Source organism: Cibotium barometz, chromosome 2 (genome assembly GCF_041138505.1).
Source record: "Cibotium barometz isolate CiBa-2024 chromosome 2, ASM4113850v1, whole genome shotgun sequence".
Classification (NCBI taxonomy): Eukaryota; Viridiplantae; Streptophyta; class Polypodiopsida; order Cyatheales; family Cibotiaceae; genus Cibotium; species Cibotium barometz.
This window is the reverse complement of record NC_141047.1, coordinates 50,744,947-50,767,090: the sequence shown is the minus strand read 5'-3', so window position 1 is coordinate 50,767,090 and position 22,144 is coordinate 50,744,947. Positions and strand designations below refer to the sequence as shown.

Here is a 22,144-nt window from a genome sequence, read left to right as displayed (position 1 = left end):
AGCTAGAGAGGACACATGGCTGGTTACTCCCTTTGTACAAAGGGGATAAGGTCTAGGCAATGGACATTGGGTTTTGTCCACCTCAAGACATCACTGTGTGTGAACACCAGGCTGGTCATAATTTATAAGTGAGTTTTGGTAGCCTAAAACTTAATGAAGTGTGTAGTGTTAACTCCTAAGGCTAGGTTTATGACCAATACTTACCACCTCTCACATACCACATAACCATGTCAACAGACAGTTTCACACACATGGTTCACGGGCGGGCGTCCCCTTACCCGGAATTACATATTGGTCAAGCAAGCATAAAAACAGTATGCAATTTCAATTGCAAGCAAGCACATAAAGATGCTCTACAATGCAGCATTGGTATGGACAATCCCTGTTCATGAAACTATACCAAAATAGACGTGCTCTAGGCAAGTACACGAAGTACCAGACCCAATGGAGCACCAATCAACCAAGCATTTCCAGGCATGTACACAGAGGCACAAGTCCCAACGGAAAGCCAAGTCCACAGTATCACATGAGTGGCATCAATCCCCGGCATATACAATTGCCATGGACACCAATCCAATGTACATACATGATGAGAAAGCACGGGTGGACCAATTGGTGGCCAAATGGTGACACCTTTTGCCTATCAAATTTCACCTTTTGATAGGTGATACATGCACATACATGTGCCTCTATGTTCTTCCACAGACCTTGCCGAAAGAAATACCGCTCAATCATGTATGTAGTAGGCATTATGCCTCTATGACGAGTGTGAGGTGAAAAAAAGAAAGAAATACCTGCCTCTATAGCTCTTCCACCTCCCAAACTTGGAAAAAACTACCACGAACGGGGCACCACCAGCCACCGGCTGGAACACTCTCTCAACATTCGCCACCCACCCACACCATAAGACCGCTCAAAACCATGAAGGACAGATGATTATTTCCACAAAACACACAGCACCATACACACTGTATAAACACAGCAAACACACCAAAGACCAGGACTCTGGCCAGGATTTACTGCCAAGGGAATACACCCTTGCGTCTGACAACCAAGCCTCTGTCTCCCGGTCCCTGTAATTTCCAGAGGGCGCCCACACCAGCAACCCTTCTTCACTTCCTCTGTAGCCTGGCTACTCTCTGTCTGCTGCTATCTGCCAATTGTCGTAGGCGAGCCCCACTGTCTCCAACCCACACATCAGCACCACTTCTGCATCCAACACACACAAAAAACCAAGGCTCCCTCTCTGGTCAGCATCCATGCACTGCCTGCAATCACCGCCCACACAAGACCAGCTACTCTCTCCAGAAGGCGCCCACACCAGCTAACCTTCACTCAGCAGCTCCCACTCTCTGTATGTCGTGACCAGCAGCTCACCAACCACCAGAGCCTCTGCACAATCCTCAGCACCACGTACCAGTACTCACCGCAGCATCCTCAGATATCTAACCCAAGCCACATCTTCTCAATCCCTTCCTAACAGCAGCCCTCCCTTGCTGCTTCAATCACCAAGCTCTCTCTCTCTTTGCCTCTGGCTTTTTTACAGCTACCAGATCGGCCTCTCACACTCTCTATGCCTGTCACTGTCCAGCGACCTCACACTAGGCGACCACCACCTCTGCAGCCACAGTCCTCCGACTAGCTGTGCTCCTCTGCATTCCACGTTCACCTGCAGCTTATCCTTGTTGCCATCACCTTGCCACAGTCGGCTTCTTCACTAGCCCGGCTGTCCTTTTTCGAATAAGGCGGCTATTCCTTTATTCTTGCCAGCCTATGCAGCTAACACCCGCCAGCCCACACGACTTCTCTTCCGCCTTCTGCTATCACACCAGGCCCTCCTCACACAGCTCCACACCTCTCCTCGCCAGCTTCCCAGGCGGCTATCCACGTTCTTCAGTTTCCAGCTACTGCGCTCCTTAGCAAGGGCCTTCGCCTTCACGCCAGCTGCTACGTTCCACACACTAGGTGGCCAGCTTCACCGCCTGACCAGGCTCTTCGCCACGTGATGTACCAGCCCCCCAGCGGCCGTCCCACCAACCACCAGTGCGTCGTTCTCTGCTATCAGCAGAGGTCGGAGAGTCTCTACAGCATCACCCCCTTGTTTTTCCTCTTTACTGCACCCCCCTCTCTCAAAACGGCCGCCTCCTTGCTTCACGCTCTCCAGCTCTCCACAAGCTTCTGGAATACAAGCTGGCAGCCTTCTTGCTATTCCACGTGTTTTTTTACAAATTGGCCATCTGACATATATTTTTTATTTTTCATTTAAAAACCTCCCAGCCATACAATGCTACAAGGGCCCCCTCTTCTCCTTACATTCAGATCATCACACCGCACCGAATCTTCCAATAAATGCGAGAGTTGCCCGCCGTCTTCAGCATCATCCACTTACTAATCATGACCACTTCCAGCCGGTGCTCTGCTTAGTAACCACCCGCACACCATACTGATGCAATAAAACTCCAAATCTCCAACATTTTCTCCGGAAGAAACACGTGCATATTCCAGCTCACAACAAAATCACTCGGCCTGTACACTTGCCAGGGCATTCAGGGCAAAATTTATTCGCACACCACACGCACCATATGTACACTGACCAAAAACACCTTTCAGATTTTAGCCTGACAACGAGCATATGGAGAAGCATGGCACTCATCCAAAACCTTTTACCTCATGTCAGACACCACACATAGACAATTGTCTTTCATAAGATAATCCTCTTTAATCACATATGAGGCATGTGCATGACTAGCCATCAGATCAGCCCAAATAGCTCCGCACCAATCAGTGGAGATCGGTTTTCGGTGTAGCACCTTCCTGTCCTAGGTGTGCGGCATATTCTAAGACTGTACAACATTGTTTATGGGGATGCAGCACTGCACAGCAGATTTGGGGTTATGTAGCCCAACTTATGGGCAAATTGAGTGGCCGAGCCATGCATGTGACTTGGGGGGCAGTTGCTTGGCTCTCCCAATCTAGACCGCAGCTTTTTTATGAGGACAGTGATACAAATTCTGCTATTTTCATTCATAGAGGTATTGCCCAGCATGGTTTATTGCAGGATGTTCCTCACTCTGATTATACACCCCCCAGACAGAGGATTGACACCAGTTGGGAGATTGTTGCCAGTATTACAACATGGCAGATCTGGAGAGCTAAATGCACGGAGGCTATTGAGAGTGTCCAGATGTTTGGGTCTCAGTGCATTAGTACTATATGGGGTGATATCATCCATATGAGCTAAATGCACAGAGGCTATTGAGAGTGTCCAGATGTTTGGGTCTCAATGCATTAGTACTATATGGGGTGATATCATCCATACTCTTATGGCTGCTTGGGCTTGCATTCAAGGGCCCTCTCGTTCTCTGCAGGCAAAGCGCGTGATATTTATGCAGGAGTGGGACCATGGCATCTTCTTTTCCTCTAGTACCACAGGTCTTACATGGCATCATGATGCTCCTCAGTGGTTGAAATCACCTTACATATTGGGGTGATTCTATTCTTTTCCGGCTTATAGCTGTGATTGTTGTATGTTTTTCTCATACTTAATAGAAGTCTCTTTCTGAAAAAAAAAACACATGGTAGACAAGTCCCCATGAGAGGCAACCGAGATAGCTCCTACATATAGCTTTCATGACAATGCATCTGCCACTACATTCTTCTTTCCTAGGGTGTACAAGATCTGAAAATGAAACATAGAGAGGAAACTGGCCTTCCTCATATGCTTCTCTGAAAGCTTGATTTGCGTCAAAAAATACTGCAAACTTTGGTGATTGGTCTTGACTGTAAATTTAGCTCCCAATAAGTAGTGTTTCCATACTATAAGAGCTTGAATTACAGCCAATAGCTCTTTCTCATAGACGCCAAGAGCATCATGCAATTTTCTGCTCTCATATGCAATGGCATGTCCTTCTTGATTTAGGACAGCTCCTGTGCAACTGCCACATGCATCAAATTCAACACTGAAATCAAGAATCACCAAAACTGGTCCCAATGTAATGGCACCCTTGAGCTTAAGAAAAGCATCAATTTCAGATTTTGACCATTTCAACATAATAGCCCTTTTCTTGATAAGTTCATGCGATGGTGAGGCAATCATTGCAAAATGAGAGATGAACCTCCTCTTATATAAGCATAAACCAAGGAAACTACGAACTTCATGTATGGATTAAGTTCTGGCCAATCCTTAATGGCTTGGATCTTTGCAGGATCCATTCGCATACCATCTTTTAAAACTATGTATCCAAGATAGTGAATCTCCCAGAGGAAATATTCACTCTTTTTGCCATTAATCATAAGCTTCTGTTTCCTCAATTCATCAAAGACCACTTCCAAGTGTATTATGTTGTTCCTCATTCTTCAAAAACACCAAAATGTTATCGAAAAAGATGCTTGTAAATACTCTATGATTTTTGAAAAAGTTTCTTATGTTGTTCCTCATTCTTCAAAAACACCAAAAATGTCATCGAAAAAGATGCCTATAAATACTCTATTTCTGAAAATTCAGTCCATCATTCGGTTGAAGGTAGTCAGAGCATTTGTGAGACCGAATGGCATAACCAAATGAATCCTCATAGAGATCAAGACATGTGCAAACGGTTGTCTTGTGTACATCCTAAGGCATCACTCTTACTTGACGGTAACCACTCTTGAGATCAATGTGACTAAAACATGACGAGCCATCCAATTTGTCTAAGATATCATCAATTCTCCGAGTAGGAAACAGATTCTTGATGGTTATCTTATTAAGTGCCATATAATCCACGCACATGCGAAATGTAACATCCTTCTTCTGCACAAGAAGAATGGGTGAACAAAATGGCAAAGAACTTGGTTGCACTAAACCTTTCTCTAAGAGTTCACGAACTTGCTTCATAATCTCCTCTTGTTGGCAAGCACTCACGCGATATGCCAGCCTTTTAGGTGGTGAACTACCTAGCACCAAATCATACGGTGATCCTCTGGCCGTAAAGGAGGCATTTCACTCGGCAATGCATCCGCAAAACAATCTCTATACTCGCTTAAAAAATTCAGCTTATCAAGAGTAAGACAATCTACATGTACATTGCTATGTTCCACATCATCACGTACAAGAACCAAGTATGAAGAAACACTCTTTTTCATTGCTTTATTGATTTGTACATGAAACGGGGATAGTATCACCCGATTCACCAGCTCTATAAGATGCCCTCGGCCTTTGTACATAAAAGAGAGTTTATTTTTCTTGTAGTTCTTGAGGGATTCAAGGCAAGCATGGCATGGTTTGCCAAGCAATACATCACATCCATTGAGAGGTGCAATTAGGAAGTTCTCATGGTCGAGGTAACCTTGGATGTGAATTCACCGCTTTCCAATGAGAGGAGTGACCTTTACATCCTTTTCAACAAAAGCTCAACATGAGGTCCCATATCTCCCATTTCTATCCCCAAAGCGGCAACCATTTGGGTGGAGATGAAGTTGTCAATAGAGCAATCAACAAGAATAAGGCGGGCTCATATTTAAGTTGCCCCCATGCTTTGGATACCACTCTATCCTTTCTTGCATGTCTTGTATTGCCTTGCAGATACTCACATGCACATTCGGCTCATGTGCTTTCTTGTCTTTGCTTGTACATTGACGTGATATTTGGTCTTTACTACCACATTTAAAGCAATTTCCCTCTCGCATGTATTGCACCCTTTGCTACTAAGATAACCCTGAGTGCTCCTCTTGTTCCAAGGCTTCTTCCCTTGTACATTTTTAGCTTTTGGAGCACTTTTGGCATCCTTAAAGTCCCTTTTTGGTGACTATCTACCTTTTTGTATACTAAAACCAACTTTGTCCTTCCCTTTTCCCATGCTTAGGTCAATCTTTGATTGCACCCATTTGACATTGAGTTGGCTAAAACAAAATTTATGAGTCGTTGCAGAGTTTGATTGGGGTAGATTTCAAGTGCATCTTGGAAGATGGGTTGCAACCCCAACTCAAACTTCCTCTTCTTTTCCTCTTCAACTATCTTCATAAAGGGAATCATTTCCAATACTACCTTCCAAAAGTTTGATACAGAAGAAGTGATTGATTCTCCTTCTTTCTGACCCAACCAATCCCACTTTTTGCGTATGTTCTTCGCAATATTGGGAGGCAGAAACTAAGCATAAAATTTGCTTTTGAATTCAGCCCATGTAGCAATGGTGTTGCCGGAAAGCTTCTCAACCAACCATCGATGTGCTGCAGTCCCCTTCATGTACATGCCAACATGTCTAAGCTTTGATCCTTCCGTGAACTCTCCCTCATGAAAAGCAATCTCAAACTAGGACATAAAAGATAAAGGTTTGGTAGAGTCATACTCACCATGGTAGTTCTCAAATTTTATAGATTTGTCTCCTACCTTGAACTCTTCGGCCCTCTTGCTGTGATGCACATCCTCCTCACCAATGTTGGCTCTTCTTTTGCCTTTGTTACATGCACTGAGCTTAATAGTGATAACGCACAACAGGGCCTTCTTTATACCTTTATGTGGTGAGAATCTTTAGCATCAACTTAAGAAAGTAGAAAGAAAGAAAGAAAGAAAGATATATTAAGCGTCTACTAAGACCCAATGGGCCTATGAGACCAAAGTGGTACAATAATGTCCATGGCATATCTAATCATGGAATGGAAAATAAAACATAATGAAAACATAAATATAGCTATCTCACTGGGGTGATACAAAACTGTCCATGGAAACTCATCATGGAATACTAAGAACATAAAAACATGGGAGCAACATCAACTCCAAGTAGATGGTATACCACTCTCCAAAATGTCAAGCATGGGGTTGACGAGTATGGCCAAGAGGTCTCCCTCAGCTATGTCACGTGGAAAGGTAGCTCAAGGGCGGTGGAGCATGTCCTGGATCTGGAGCTGATGAGGTGATCGTGGCCAACGGGGGGGTCGAGGGAGTCGGGCACGTTGGAGTGCAGAGGCTCAGTCCGAGGTAACTCCTCTCGGGCGAGGTAGGTCCAGAGCAGCTCGTGGTGAGTCCACAAGATCCACTATGTCGGTGTCCTCCACCTCTCCTAGGTCCGGAAGAAACTGGTGATGGTTGGCTGGCGAGGGAGGGGGCGGGGTGGGGCCGAGGCTCTCTCAAGAAGGTGTCCATGTGTTTGCGGAGCTCAAGCAGGAGGCGGCCCAAGCAACGCTGGTCCTGGAAGTCAATGATCCTGGAGAGTGGACCGAATCCCCCACAAAATAGACAGTGAAACCTCTCACGGATCTCATAGTATACTAGGTAGCGGCATATGTAATGCTCCTCCGTCTCAATCTCTGTGTGGCATAGTCGGCATATCCTCTCCTCTCTGGGTCTCCGAATGAGCTTCCCAGCTCTGAAGATGCGCTCAGCTTTACCTGTCTCCACTCTGAGGCGGTGGGATGAAACCCGTATGTGGCCAATCGCAATCCGCATGGCATGGGACATGTGAACACTCAAGTAGCCCGGCTGCTGGATGAATCCATCCTCAGTGAGTGTGTGGAAGTGATCTCTGTAGAAGTGCATCTTCGTGGGGAGCTCCGGGGGTGTGATCCATGTGCAATGTGTATAGAGGCTAAGAAGATCTGACTGGATAACCCCGTTGGTATCCTCATAAGACAGCCGGAAAAAAGGGGAGTCCAAACTGTACTGAAAGGGGGGTAGGCAGTCCATGCAGAGCCCGTATAGAGAGAGAGAAGAGAATGAGAATATAGAAGATGACACAGTTTTGGGTCCCAATACCCACTAAATGCCCACCCCCCCCCCTCCCCTGCAAGCAGGAGTATTTGCTTATATTATTCTTTGGATAAATGCTGGACAATGCTGAGTACAAGTGATATGAATGCCCAATGCAAGGACGAGGGAGACCGTACGTCGGCTGAGTATCCACCTATCCCAAGGCTCTGCTGAAGACTCTCCTTGGCCACTGATGCAAGTCCAGATAGCTGTAGGACTGCACATATGCTGGCTAAATGTGAAGAGTATCTTCCTTCCTTAGCCTAGAGTGATTGTATGCTGCAAACTGAAGGTACTTTGCTGAATACCTGAATGGATTTTGTGTGGGCTGAGGTCATGATTTTATACCACTTCTAGACTGCAGTCGGCTGCCAATAGAGGGCTGTCGGCTGATGCAAAGGTCCTACGACTGAATGAAATGACCAGTCGACTGCTCAAATGCCTGGTCAGGTGCTGTCGGCTATTGTGTTAGTCCACGACTTGCAAACTGTGCCCAGTCGGCTGCTGTGGGGCTGGTCAGGTGCTAGCCGACTAGACCCCAAGCCTCATGGGAAGACCGATTGAATGGCCAAAGCCACATGGCTGGCCGACTGAATGTAAAAGGGCCTTGGCTGCCCCTTGCAAGGCTAGCCCATGTCGGGCTGCCCCCTTTCTATGTGCAATGAGACCTAAAATGCCTACATGCAACTACTACTATGGCTAACAACTATATGCTTCTGAATGATGCTTTCTCCAAGTGGGTTAAGAGGACTTTGACTGACCTCGAAAGCTCAGAGACTGACCTACGTAGCTCGTGTCTGATTGTCCCTGGAGTGAGGGCTCACAATAGGGTCATAGCGTACAACAAATAATCCTAGAAAAGGTTTTACTTCTGTACAAATGTTGAACTGATGATCATGCTAGTGTGTCACTGTGTACCCCGTGTACCCCAATGCAGGGTGCACGTGACAGCCTTTGTCTCCGTGAGGAATGTAACGGCCCAATTCCTCCCTCGTAGGAACCGAAACATGATTGTACCTAAAAATGAAGAAGCATGCCTATGGGATGGGATTCCATGTGTAGGAGAGGCATGGCGAGAGGGTTACCGTCACCTCTTCTCTCTCTTGTTGAATTGCAGATTTCAGCTTTGCGGAAGCGGCTCCAAGAGGGTTTGGACGAGGTTGCTTTTTGAACATACGCTCACTCTCTTTTCCCTCCACCACATCACCTTGATCAATGAGAAAAGAGAATGCCATCTCTCTTGGTTTGACACCCAATTCAAGTGCAACAGTTTCCAATGCATCATTCACAAAGGCTAAGTGCCTTTGTGCGTCCAATACCTACTTAACTTCTAGTTCTTCATGCAAACCCTTCAATTGGGCATCTTTCTCACATGATTGCCTCTTGAGATTTTCCATCTCAGCATGCATAGTATCAAGTTCATTAGTCTCTTGCACCTTCTCTTTACCACGGGACGGCTGTCCCTCATTTACACAATCACCATGTTCTTTCCCTTTACTATGGAAAGGTTGTCCCTCATGTGCATAATCACCACGGAATGCATGACATACATTTGCAGCATAGTGTTCATCATTTGCATGGGTTCCATGGTGTACATCTTCAACAACATGTTCTCCACGAGCTTGCCTTCTTGAGTATACATTCACTCCACTACCTATATGACTTGCCATAATGTTTAAAAGCACTAATAGTTAGTGTATGCAAGATAGGACCGTCTTCCACACAGAAAGGAGGAAGATCCTAGGCTCTGATACCAATGTAATCGCCCCAAAAAGGGTTGAGCATAATCTTGTCAGACACTTAAACTATTAATACGATTAAACAACATAAAATGGCACAAAACCAAATGAGATAGCAACGCTGAAATTTAAATGACACTGCAATAGGGCTGGAAAGGGCCGACCCCCCTTGTAATATGTTTGAATTATCAAGGATTTCTCAAGATACAAGCTTCATGGGCATCACATGCCAAATTTCCAATGACATCCATGCAATGAAAACATTTTGCAAACATGTTTTGTCGAAGTAGAGGTTGATTCCACAGCTTTTGTCACGAAGAACCTCAATCCCCAAACCCCAATAGCTTGCCACAAGCAGCTATGCTCCAATGGCATCCATACACAAGCATGTGTGCGCCAGGCTGAGTCATAGAAGAACTTAATGGTCAAGCATGTTGATGTCGAGTAGGTGAAGAGAATTTGTGAAAGCTCTTAATGCTGAATTTTCTGATTTTGAGAGAAGAAATCAGCTTTTGATCAAATTGTCGGCGATGGAAATGCTCCAAAGCATTTTCAGCAGGTACATATCGAAGAGATAGCAGCTCAAAAGGACTCCCAACAAGGATTGGACAATAGCGTAGCACTCATTTGCCAGCTGTTCCAAGAATTGGAGAAGTAAGAAACCATGTATGGACTGGTTATGCTGAAAATTGCCTTCACTCTTCCGCAAAGCAACACAATGAGCTAAAACACAAATAAGCTTAAACAAAGAGTTTAGGGTCACACCTGCCACCTCTCTACAGCCCACAAGCGAGGTCAGAATATAGATTCACCGTGCACGGTTCACGAGAGGGCGTCCCCTGCCCATAAACTAAACACGCAGATCTTGTAGGCAGTAAATCATTTCACGCGAAAACAGTTCCAGGTATGCAAGTATGCCATGCATAGCAATGTATTGGTCAATCTCCCTTTCATTTAGCTTGTAGCAAGCAATCATTATGGGTGTAGACATTACGTCCCCAAGCCCTAGGCCGGTTGGAACGTAACACATTGCATAATGCTGGAGGATTCTCTCTAGAACAATGCTCACCAAGACCTTGAAGTCGAACTCTAACCAAGCAAAACCCCATACTGTGTCCTCATGTTTAACCAAGGCGGCCTAAAGATTATTATCTCTGACGTGGTTGCAAACCGGTCGGCTTTCTAGGGCCCTATCGACAAGAGTAACTGATTCCAAGCATGACATTGAGGTAGAAAGTAGCTGAAGATCCATCTCCCAAAAAATACAACCAGGAGATTCCTCAGGGAGTTGGGTGGCTGTCATGAAGTCCTCTTGGGGGAGGGGACATTGTTGCCAAGTTTTCATGATATGCATTTCAAGAACTTTTAACTTTATAAAAAGAAGAAAGGAAAGGGAGGGGAGAGGAGGACCGGCAGGAGGGCACGAGCACCCATGCGTGGGGCGGACCGCGGGGGGGGGGGGCGGGGGGGTGCTGTTGTGTTGGTGGGAGGGTTGTAGGGGAAGTTCTGATGCTTCGGTGATTTAAGGAATTGACACCTTCTCTATCAAGAAATTTTTAAGGATCAATGGCCATTCTAGATTTGCTGTCTTCATACCTGTCTCCAATTTTATTTTATTTTTCCATGTTAGTGACATGCAATGCATCATATACTCTTCCAAGTCTCGCTGCCCATGTTTTTTGTGTTTGTTTGGCACAACGATACAAGCTGAATGCAAGATAAGATACCCAAAAAAAAACTATATTTTCTACAATCAACAAGGAAGAAATGCAAGAGAGACCATGAGAGGGATAGCCAATCATTCACAAAACCTGGAGTTTGGCACCACAAAAGTCACAGCATCAACTACTAAAACATACCCATTTAGCCAAGATGCCTACAACAAATTAGAGCCTGGCATGTCTCTCCACCATAAATCATAACCTCAAACTTTACTACAGACTATACATATATATCAAACAAATACTCACATGAAGATATTCATAGATTTTCATAGAAGCTTGGCTTGCCTCCTCTACAAACTCTCTGCATGTCAAATAAACCTGGCTTGTATATTTCCAAATGTTAAATTTTCTTTCGAGCAAAACTTGAGGAAAATGACCTTCAAAAGCATTAGAAATGCACAAATCCCTTCTTTGAACGAGACATTTATGGCAGCAAAGTAATCACAACAAATTGACTATAAATTTGTGAGAGAAAAACACTCAAACAACAACTCTATTTTGAATCTTTCAATCTAGCCTTGTCAATTGAGAGCAATAAAAGTAGCCATCCCGCTTAAGGACGAACTTTCAGACTTTTTTTATAGGCAGAGGCAACTTACACATCAGGATGACTGTTTCTGCAAAGCTCTGCTGAATCCACCACTGTACATATCTGCTTACAGCCAAGGGTGTCATCAGAAGTTAAGCTGAAGCAAAGAGGCAATCATATCACAGTGGGACTCACGAGCTACATATGACAAAACATCAAAAAAATGGGGTTACTAAAGGGATCTTTATTTTATAAATATAATCAGAATGTAAGCAAAGAGGCAGTCATATCACCGTGGGTCTCACAAACTATATATTGACAAAACATCCCCAAAAAAAAAAAAACAGGGTTTACTAAAGGGATTTTTTTTATTTTTTTTTTCTTGCTATTGCATTTTTTGCTAGGAAAGGAGGGTGGGGGGGAAAGAAGGGATTGTATCTCTACTGCCCATCATGGAAGGCCCACGTAGTACGCAGATCTTCTTTTCATTTCATTTTCAGTACTTTGTGTTTCCATGTTCACAGCCATTAGTGCATGCATGTGACATCCCCTCCTGTTAATTTTGGAGCACTGAGGCACATGATTCACCTTGATTGGACAGTGTGTGTTCATATTTTTGGACGACATACTGGTATTTTCAGTTAGGGTTGAGCAGCATGACATTGATGTGGAGAAAGTTTTGAAGTTGCTCGAAAGCAATGAGCTCTATGTCAATGAGAAGAAATCAGAGTTTTATCTCTTCGAGGTTCACTACCTTGGATACATAATCAGTGCCAAGGGCATCCAAATTGATCCGGCCAAGGTGGCCAAGGTAGTCAATTGGGAGATACCAGAGACAACTTATGATATCCGATTCTTTGTGGGCATATACCTATTATCAAGCATATTCCACCCACATCGACGGATTCTCTAAGCGCTCCACAGACAACTTACGATATCCGATTCTTTGTGGGCATATACCTATTATCAAGCATATTTCACCCACAGACCTACGTAAGGGTGTCAAGACTATAAGGCAGCGAATCTGAACTCCACAAGCTTTGGAGGCATTCAAGAACCTCAAGGTGGCTTTATCAAAAGCTCCTTGACTATATTAAGTATCTGGGCTAGGAATGTGGACGGAAAGAGGCAATTTCAACATGCGGTGCTGAAGACCTGCGAGCTCCCCGAACCTCCGCCTGTGTCGTCTGTGTCGCCCCCCTTCCTTCCTCCGCCCCCCCTCCTTCCTCTCCCGTTGTTCGCCCCTACTTCTGCCCACCCCTCTTCCTCCCGCCGCTGCTGTCTCCTGTCTGTGCCCCATCCCCTCCTGCTCTCCTTGTTCGCCAAACACATGCACACTTTTTCTTTTCTTTCTTTTCTTCCGATGACCGGAAGAACACAGTTGTATTATTTTTTGTCTCATAGGCCGACTTTGGCCTCTCGTATACGTTAATATTTCTCTTTCTTTCTTTCTTTCTCTCTCACTAAGAGCTGTTGAGTCATGCAAATTCTCTCTCACTAAGAGCTTCTCTCTCTCTCTCTCTCTCTCTCTCTCTCTCTCTCTCTCTCTCTCCTCACTAAGAGCTTCTCTCTCTCTTCTCTCTCTCTCTCTCTCTCTCTCTCTCTCTCTCTCTCTCTCTCTCTCTCTCTCTTACAACAGAGGATCAGGACCATACTAGCACGGCATGGGAGACGTCCAGTCAGAGTACTCACCATGGAGGATATTGAGGAGATCCGCCAGTGTCCGATGCGGCACATATTATGAGATGGAGGCACCTCCATAGTGTACCCCTCCGTCCCACATGATATTGTATCCCCTCACTATATTCCACTCACCTCCATAGCGTACCCCCCCCTCACTATATTCACACCCTATAAGGGTTTCTGTTTACCTTCCATTTCCAGTTTCATTTTCTAGGTGCCTGTAGTATCATCTTTATTTTTCATTTTCTGGGTTTTTTTTATCCAGACATTGTATCAGATCCACCATGATGTAACTTTTGGTCTCATAGGTCATTATGGCCTTTTGAAGACGTTAATAGCTTTGCATTCTCCTAGTAATAGAGCTCCATCCCCTGCACACCCAGATTCAGCTTTTTTATTCAGTACTTTTTCATTTTGTATGACAGAGGATACCCCATACATGTACTCCGATTTGTCTCATAGGCCGAGTTCGGTCTTTTGGAAGACGTTAATAAAATCTCTCTCTCTCTCTCTCTCTCTCTCTCTCTCTCTCTCTCTCTCTCTCTCTCTCTCTCTCTCTCTCTCTCTCTCTCTCTCTATTTTTCACTTCACTCAGGACCTAGCCGAGGTGTACGACTATCATAATCATGATCAGCTATTTGCCTTAGATCCGTCGGCACCCATGGCCATGCTTACCTCCCAGCTCGCACATGTACTTCACTCCGCAGCCGCGAGGAGTTTCCCATACCACATACAGACAGGACGGCCACCTACATCTGGGAGCATGCCCCAGAACCGATGGTACGATGATGAGTGCAGAAACCTTTACCGCAGTCTCCGAGTGCGGAGGGCTCGCGGGGAGATCACCCGGAGGCAGGCAGGCAGGAGGATGCATACTCTCACCCGCCGTAAGCGGCGAGTGAGAGCCTCCTCATAAGCGGCGAGCTTATGAGGAGGCTCAGTACTGGGACACATATCACATGCTCATGAGCAGAGATGCTGCTGCTGCTTGGAGGAGACTAAGAGAGCCCCGTCCTCCCACACCTATTGCCGATCCTCAGACCTGGCAGACATATGCAGAGAGACTTTATGGTTAGGAGGGCCATAGGCCGACTCCAACATGGACGGGCGACAGATCATACAGGATTACAGGGAGAGCATCTCATCTATGCTATTGATACATTGGCACCATTTCTTGCTCATCTCTTCAACATAGCTCTGTCAGAGGGGTTTCCGGCTGAGTGGACGATGCACACTATTGTGCCGATCCATAAAGCGGGAGATGTACTAGACCCCGGGAACTACAGGACCATCATGATTGGCCATATATTGGCCAAACTATACGGGGCAGTTTTGGAGGCAGAGCTGAGCACTCATGCAGAGGTTGGAGGATTGAGAGCAGCAAGCCAGGCAGGCTTCCGTCGAGCCTTCTCGACCATCGACCACATTTTTACATTGAGGTGCCTGATTGATCAGGCCAAGGCACGGAGGCAACGGCTCTATTGTTGCTTTGTGGATTTCCGCAAGGCATTTGATACTGTGCCCAGAGAGCGCCTCTTTCGGCGACTACAGACACTACGCATACCTTCAGACATGATGTGGGGCATATACAGGCTATATGAGCAGGTCTTTGGGAGAGTCCGATGCCCAGGAGGCTTGTCCGACACAGTTGCTAGCACCATTGGTGTCAAGCAGGGGTGCCCGCTCTCCCCCACGCTCTTTGGGCTCTATATTGATGAGGTGGTCGACTACATCACACAGGGAGGAGGCTCTGGGGTTGAGCTATCAGGTATTACTGTCCATGTTATGCTTTATGCTGATGACATCATCTTGGTATCTGACACGCAGGTTGGGCTTCAAAGACACCTTGTGGCTCTTGATGACTTCTGCGCACAGCAGGAGCTCACAGTGAACCTTGGGAAAACCAAGGTTATGATCTTCCACACTTCACCCGCAGTCAGGAGCCACACTACTCTCACATTAGCAGGAGGGCGGGTCGAGGTGGTGAGCTCTTATGTTTACCTTGGCATCACATTTACTAGCTCAGCTGGACGCTTCTCCATGGCTCAGGCAGTCCGAGACAGAGTGACCCGGGGGTATGCAGCTCTTGCTGGCCTTGAGCGTCAGTGTTATCAGGCACATTTTCAGGAACCCCGCACGAAGGGGTGGCTCTTTGATACATTAGTGACACCAGCCTTGATGTATGCAGCAGCGGTTTGGGCACCAGGGCTTGCAGCCTTGTTAACCCATGGCGGACGTACTATGTTTTACATCATTAATTTAAATATTCTGAGTCATGGGCCGGGCTTGTCGGCACCATATGTTAAGGATAAAGGGATTGGGTGATCGCCGATGAGAGGCGCACCTTGGATATCAGTAGGATAAGGGTTAAGGTCGGCCGGCCATGTATGGGCGCCCAAGTGTGAACGGCCAAGTCACCTATATGAGTCAAATGTAACCCTAAAATCCTCATTCTCATGTGTTGTGAATACAAGAGTGCTCTTGCCTTATCTCTTTGGTTTCCTTCTCCTGCGTATGTGAGTGAGAGAGAGAGAGAGAGAGTGAGAGAGCGATCGAGCACTGTGTAGCGGCACGGCGGCGGAGCGGCGGAGAGGCGGTAGAGCGGCGACGGCGGCTCCTCCTTCACGACTGCGACGCGAGGATCCTTCAAGGCGGCAGTTAAGCGGTGAGTGACACACCTTTTTGCATTCTGTTTTGAGCTTCCTTCCCTGGTTGTATGCTTGTAGCCATTCGTGGCTCGCATACGGTGTCTGGCAAGTCCCCAGCTACGACCTGTGCGGCAAAAGCGCACATTTTTGGCGCCGCTGCCGGGGAGTTGCCCTGCACCAAGCTCCAGTTTGCAGCTCGGCTGCTGCGTGAAGTTTAATCTACACTGTAGGAAAGGCGTCTGTGTTGCTGTGGTTTTCAATCTCTGTTTCTGCAATTTGTCTTCTGTATTCCTGTTTCTTTTGTTATATTTTCGCTCCGCGTGTAGGCGTACGTTCTGTTATCTGGTTTCTGCGTGTGAGAGGGATTTCTGAATCCCCAGATCTGTGCTGTGTGTGCGAACTGCGCCGCGGCCAAGGTGAACCGTAAGAAAACCCTAGAAAACTTATATCAAAAAAAAAAACAGAAAATAAAAAATAAAAAAATTATAAAAAAAATAAAAAAGAAAAAATTAAATTTTATTTTCAAAGAAAGAACCAAACATGTGGAGAGGAAAGATTTTCTAATTGGAGAAAAAAATTTTGGAAAGAAAGAACCCCAATCGACCCTCGACCCTCGACCCACGACCCACGGCCCCGGCCCCGGCCCCGGCCTCGGTCTCGGTCTCGGTCTTTTGATATATATATATAGGAGAGTGAGCCTCCATAGCTTTCTTTCAAGTGAGAGCTTATGGGAAGTTGTGCCCTATATGTAGCCCACTCCCCAAGGAGTAAAGTGAGCATGTGGGATAAAGCCCTCACCCTTTCCTCCACAAGCAAATAGGCTTTTGCCCCTTTCCCCCAAAGGAACCGGACTGTTTTGAGGACTACAGGAGCTCTGGATAGGCAAACACGGTGCTGTAAAGCACACTAGGACCCTTAAAACGATACGCTCGTTTCGAGCTATCACACGCCCTAGTCCAAGTTCGACCGTAAGTAAGGGGGTCAAAAACGAGTTAAAAACAATCTAAAAACAAGTAAAAACGAGGTGCAAAATACCCAAGAAACCACTTGTGTGGGCTTCAAGGGTAGTTACCAACGCACGTAGGGTACCCACGTCACATGCATCTACGTTCTGGTCGGGTGCTAGAGCCTGAACCACTAGAAAGCGTTTCAGTCTACGCAGGCTCACACCATCCCTCCACGTTGGCATCTTGGCCTTCGGCTGGAACCCAAGGGAGTGCAACCCAAGATCCACGAATAGTGGATAGTGACTCGTCCTCTGACTCAGAAGCCATGGAAGGACACCCTACCAAGAACCCTGAGGAGACAAGCCAAAACATGCCAGTGTGGGCCCCACAACCCGGATCTAGCATGTTTAGTCGTCTAATAGAGACCTTTAGTAGAGCTACACGCTCTGAACATGCGACAAGCGAAGTAAATGAGGAAGGAGGGGTAGTAGATTCGCCATTCACATCTTATGTAGACCCTACCCTCCCAAAGAGTGTCCATGTGGATATTCTACCCACTTCGTTTAATGAGGGCCCTACTGAGCTACCACATTCCGATGCTCTTCCTAAAGTAGAGGTCCCTAGAAGCCAATCCATAAGAAGTGACATTGCGTCCACTTCAAGAGAACCGTTTGGCACACCAAGTCTAGATGGGATATTTCTCAATGAAAATTGGGAATATGATCTACACACAGAGACTCTAACGGACCTATACACGGGTTACACATACCATGTAGGTTGGTTAGAAGTCCTACGATCTACATCTAGCGCCACTAATCTAGAGGAGCAACAACACATGATATGTGATGTTATTCATAGAATTATCCAGATTGAGAGGCAAAATAGGGGAGTGGACCTAGTTTCCACTGGCCCTATGAGGTTTTTGGATACGGGCAAGGCCAAACAACCAACCTTATCACAATTGGAGACTCCCTCGGTGAGTCCCATAGACCCTTCATATGTTGTTTCGCCTGGAGTCTCAATGCAGGTTGAGCCCACGAGCAGTAACTTTAGCTTTCCAACCTTGGCTCAACTCTCCATTAAGGAATCCACAATGCCTACCCCAATGATGAGCATGACAGAAAGCACACCTGTTACCACTGTAGTTAGTACGACACTGCTACCTAGTGGAACAGCACCTACAACAGTGCGTGCCAGTGCCTATCGTCCATATGTACCTATTGCTACTCATGCTCAGGTAGCTCCTACGCCTCTTAGTATGCCAATGGCGTATGCTCCACGACCGTCTTATCACCACCCTTATCCAAGAGGAGCTAGGCCGAGCTACATATCATATCCTACGTCATTTGCCAACTTACTCAGACCGACGCCAACTCCTATCAGCCAGGCTATTCCAGAAGTGCCTCCACCAACTATGCCTGCTCACTTAGGTGATCTCGCAGCATTTGCTCAGACGATCGGACGATCCATTGCAGAAAACATGCGGGGTATGCCTGAGAGAGAACCTAGAAGCAAGGCAGTACAAGTGGCTAAGCTCACTCAAAACTTCAGTGGTAACGAGGATGTTAGGAAGCACATTGAAGTCTTTGAACACGTGTGTGATTCTTTGGAAGAGCACAATGAGCTGCACAAGTGTAAAGCCTTAGGCTTAACCTTGAGTGGGAAGGCCGGAGATTGGTATCGAACCTTAAGGGTTGAAGAGCGCACTCACTACCCCACTCTCAAGAGATTGTTCTTGAAAGAATACATACGCGAGGGTGTGCTTTGGGGGGTAGCATCTCAACTCCAAAAAGCTGAACGCGAGGAAGGGGAGTCAGTGAGAGACTTTATAAGTCGATTGAAACATCTAAATTCTCGCTGCACTCCCGATGAACGCTTCAATAACAACCAACTCCTCGATAGATTCATCCGAGGATTGCGCCACGAGGACATTTACAATGGCCTAGTCATTAGAGGTCTTACAACGTGGGAAGCAGTCACTGCCAATGCAATCCAGTTAGAAGACAACTTGATGATTGCAGGTAAAAAGGTGTCTTCAGAAACAAAATCCGTTAGTTCGCAAGTATCTGGGCACGAGCCGATGACGGTAAAACCAATTACCAAGGAGCCCAAGATATCTGAAATGTCTGTGACCGACCTTACTAAGGCTCTCCAAGAATACTTTAGGGGTAATCGAGCTCCTCAGAATAGCCATATGTACCCAAGGAGAGAGCAACAATGGTGTTCGGTGTGCTTAGGACCACATAGCACGAGTGAATGTCCCACATTTAGAGTCAAATTCAATGGGAATTGCAATGCATGTGGTAAGTACGGCCATCAATCTAAAGATTGCCTAACACTTAAGCGAATGTTGGCAAACCAGGCACCCCTAGCTTGGTCAAACACACCTCAAGTACCCGCGCTAATGCCTGCACAACCTATCGAGCAACCGTCACAGCACATAGTTCCAAGGAATCCGAATGTAGTCCAGTCTGTGCCGTTACCACCGCCAGTGCTAGGACCACAACCTCCACATCCAAGGATTACCCCAATAAACCAGATGGGTTGTGAGTCACATAGTGCATGTGGGGATTATGAAGAGGAGATAGACCCCACTACTTCATATGGGATTGATACGTTTGAAATGATTCCCCAGTACTACATGGAGGATCATTTTGGGCAAGTCAAGCCTGTATATCAAGCGGCTGCTCTCGCCACAAGAGGGCAAAACCTTAATACCATAGCAAGGAGACCACCTCTTCAATGCTACGATTGTGGTGGACCTCATCGTGTAGCGGAGTGCCCTAATAGGCTACAGAAGATCGCTACTCAAATGCAACCAAATCAAGGGAGCACATCGGGAATGCCGGTACTTACATGTAATCGTTGTGGCATAGATCATTTGATCGCTCAATGTCCACATAATCCTAATGCACCCAAGATTACGCCATTGAATTTGGTTGAGGTCACCAACCAAGCACGAGGAACAACACCTGTTGTACCTGCGAATGTAGTTACACGGTCAATGCTTCAAAATCAAAACTACATTCTTGAAGAGAGGGATACTGCATCAATCGCTCAGGCAAAGAAAAAGAAAACACGACGAAAGAGATCGCTTAATGCCACGAGCTCCAAGCCCAGTTCAAAGACCAACATAGGGACAGGAGACGACCCCGTGTATATGAATGATCCTGAAGATGATTCCGACTCCATAGAAACCATGGGGACCAAAGCCACTACCTTAAGGGAGGAACCCACTCGGGAGCTCAATGAAGGAGAATCAAGCATAAATAAGGGGAGACAGAAGGAAACTTCCTCGGCCCCACAGCCAAGTCAATCAATGCCCTCTCGACCACCCAAACTGACTGAGACTCCTCGAGACAAGCCACGTGGACCAAAAACCCTTAAGGAAAAGATTGGAACTTACCCAAACCCAGTTGAGGAGATTGAACAAGTGCAACACTTAAGGGGTTTGGTGGAAGAAACACAAAGAGAACTGGAGCCAAACCCGAGAAAAATCAAAATTCCAGACACAGTGTTTCCTACGCAAGTTCAGCCTCACCGGAACCATAAACCGTTAGCTATACCTAGTATCATTCGGGAAGAAAGTGAGGATAGGACATCCGGAAGTGGGCAAACACCCTTCTTGCTGGAAAGAATGTTTAGTGAGGGAATGCCTGACCCCATTGAAGAGGAAGTGATTCCATCTTCACCAGTTCCTAGTCAAGGAGCGATATCTCGAAAAGTACCATTGAATGTGTCCAAGCTAATGGATTTCATGTCCTCCGAGATCAGAACCACGATCATATCCAAATTATACGGAGATCCTGAGCTATTCTTAGCTCTTCGGGCATTTCTCAATGGAGAACTAAAGGCGGGGCTACCACAATTTGCAAATATGGATAGACCCGACACACTTCAAGATGAAGGGGAGCATTGGGATCTACAACCCAACTTAGATGAAGATTCGGTCGTTGAAATACCTGTGAACAAGTTGGGACAGTACTTTGAAGGTGATGAATCTAATGCCACCCTCCCCATTACTACCAAGGGATTAACTCTAAAGGGAATCCTTGATGGTGGTGCTGGAGTGAGCATTGTGACTAAAAACTGTTGGGAATCCATGGGAAGACCTCACCTCGAAGTCACAAACATAGTGGTTAAGATGGCAAACGGAACCATAGCTAAACCTATTGGAATGTTAAGGGACCTCAAGATCAAGGTCCTGGGATACAAGGTAAAACATACCTTCATTGTAATGGATTTCTCCAAGCATCCTATGTCATATCAAATGATCTTAGGACGTCCTTTCATGAGGGAAGCACAAATGGTGCATGACTGGTCGAAAAACCATGTCTATCTACAATTCCAGGACTCTGTCATTCGAGTTGATCTTGAGAATGGTCGTGCGCATCCCTTAGGAAGCAAGGTTATCATTGATAATCGATCGGATACCACTGTTCACTCTGCCCCATTAAGGTATTGCTATACATGCAAAAAAGAGACTGATGATGGGAAAGATTCTCCTTATATGGATGTCCTACCGGGTATGACTGAGTCGGATAACGTGGATTGGGTACACCTAGCGGCAACCATAGACACATGGGGAAATAGAGGCACAAGTTGGGTAACACCTGAGGGACAAGATATGCCACCGTTAGTGCCAATAAACATGATAGGTGTTATGCACTTGACCCCTGATGGTGGCGAGAAAGTGGCAAACTCCACCGACACTGAAAGTAGCGAAGACTCTGACCAATGCAACTCTGAGTATGAATCTCAAGAAGAAACTGACCCTGAGCCTCATGGGAAAAACGAATCAAATATTCACCCAAATGTGGAAGCAATGTGCTCAAGGCCTAGGACAGTGACCTCTTGCAGTTCATCCGAAAGTGAGGGGGACACAAGTAAAGATCGACCAAGTGAATCTGAATCTGATAGAAACAAAAATCAAAAACTTGGTAAGAAGAAAACGAGACATAAGCGCCAACGCTATCGAGCTAATGTACGCACTGCAATAAACAAGGAAAGATCCACTGCAGAATGGCTTAGTTATGTAGGAGCCATTGATGCTCATCGAAAGATAGCGGATAATTGGGGACAATACCTCCAAAGTGTCATGTGGTGTAATCCGCAACCTCATGACGTCGCCCAATTAGAAATCGAAGAGAAGCA

At 46.1% G+C, this 22,144-nt stretch overlaps 1 protein-coding gene across 7 annotated transcripts in view; it reads right to left on the bottom strand.

Annotated features, from left to right (window-relative positions):
• LOC147641195 (Zincin-like metalloproteases family protein) overlaps positions 1 to 22,144 on the bottom strand; it is a 192,261-nt gene that overhangs the window by 119,401 nt on the left and 50,716 nt on the right. For 4 of the 7 annotated variants that reach the window (XM_086818928.1, XM_086818937.1, XM_086818948.1 and 1 more), the window contains exons 3-4: positions 11,783 to 11,835; positions 11,430 to 11,505 (exon numbers count right to left, since the gene is read on the bottom strand). In XM_086818928.1, coding sequence (XP_086675054.1) covers positions 11,430 to 11,505; positions 11,783 to 11,835 — 129 coding nt within the window. The remainder of the gene's footprint in view (positions 1 to 11,429; positions 11,506 to 11,782; positions 11,836 to 22,144) is intronic. The other 3 variants (XM_086818934.1, XM_086818945.1, XM_086818962.1) reach the window with 2 other exon arrangements.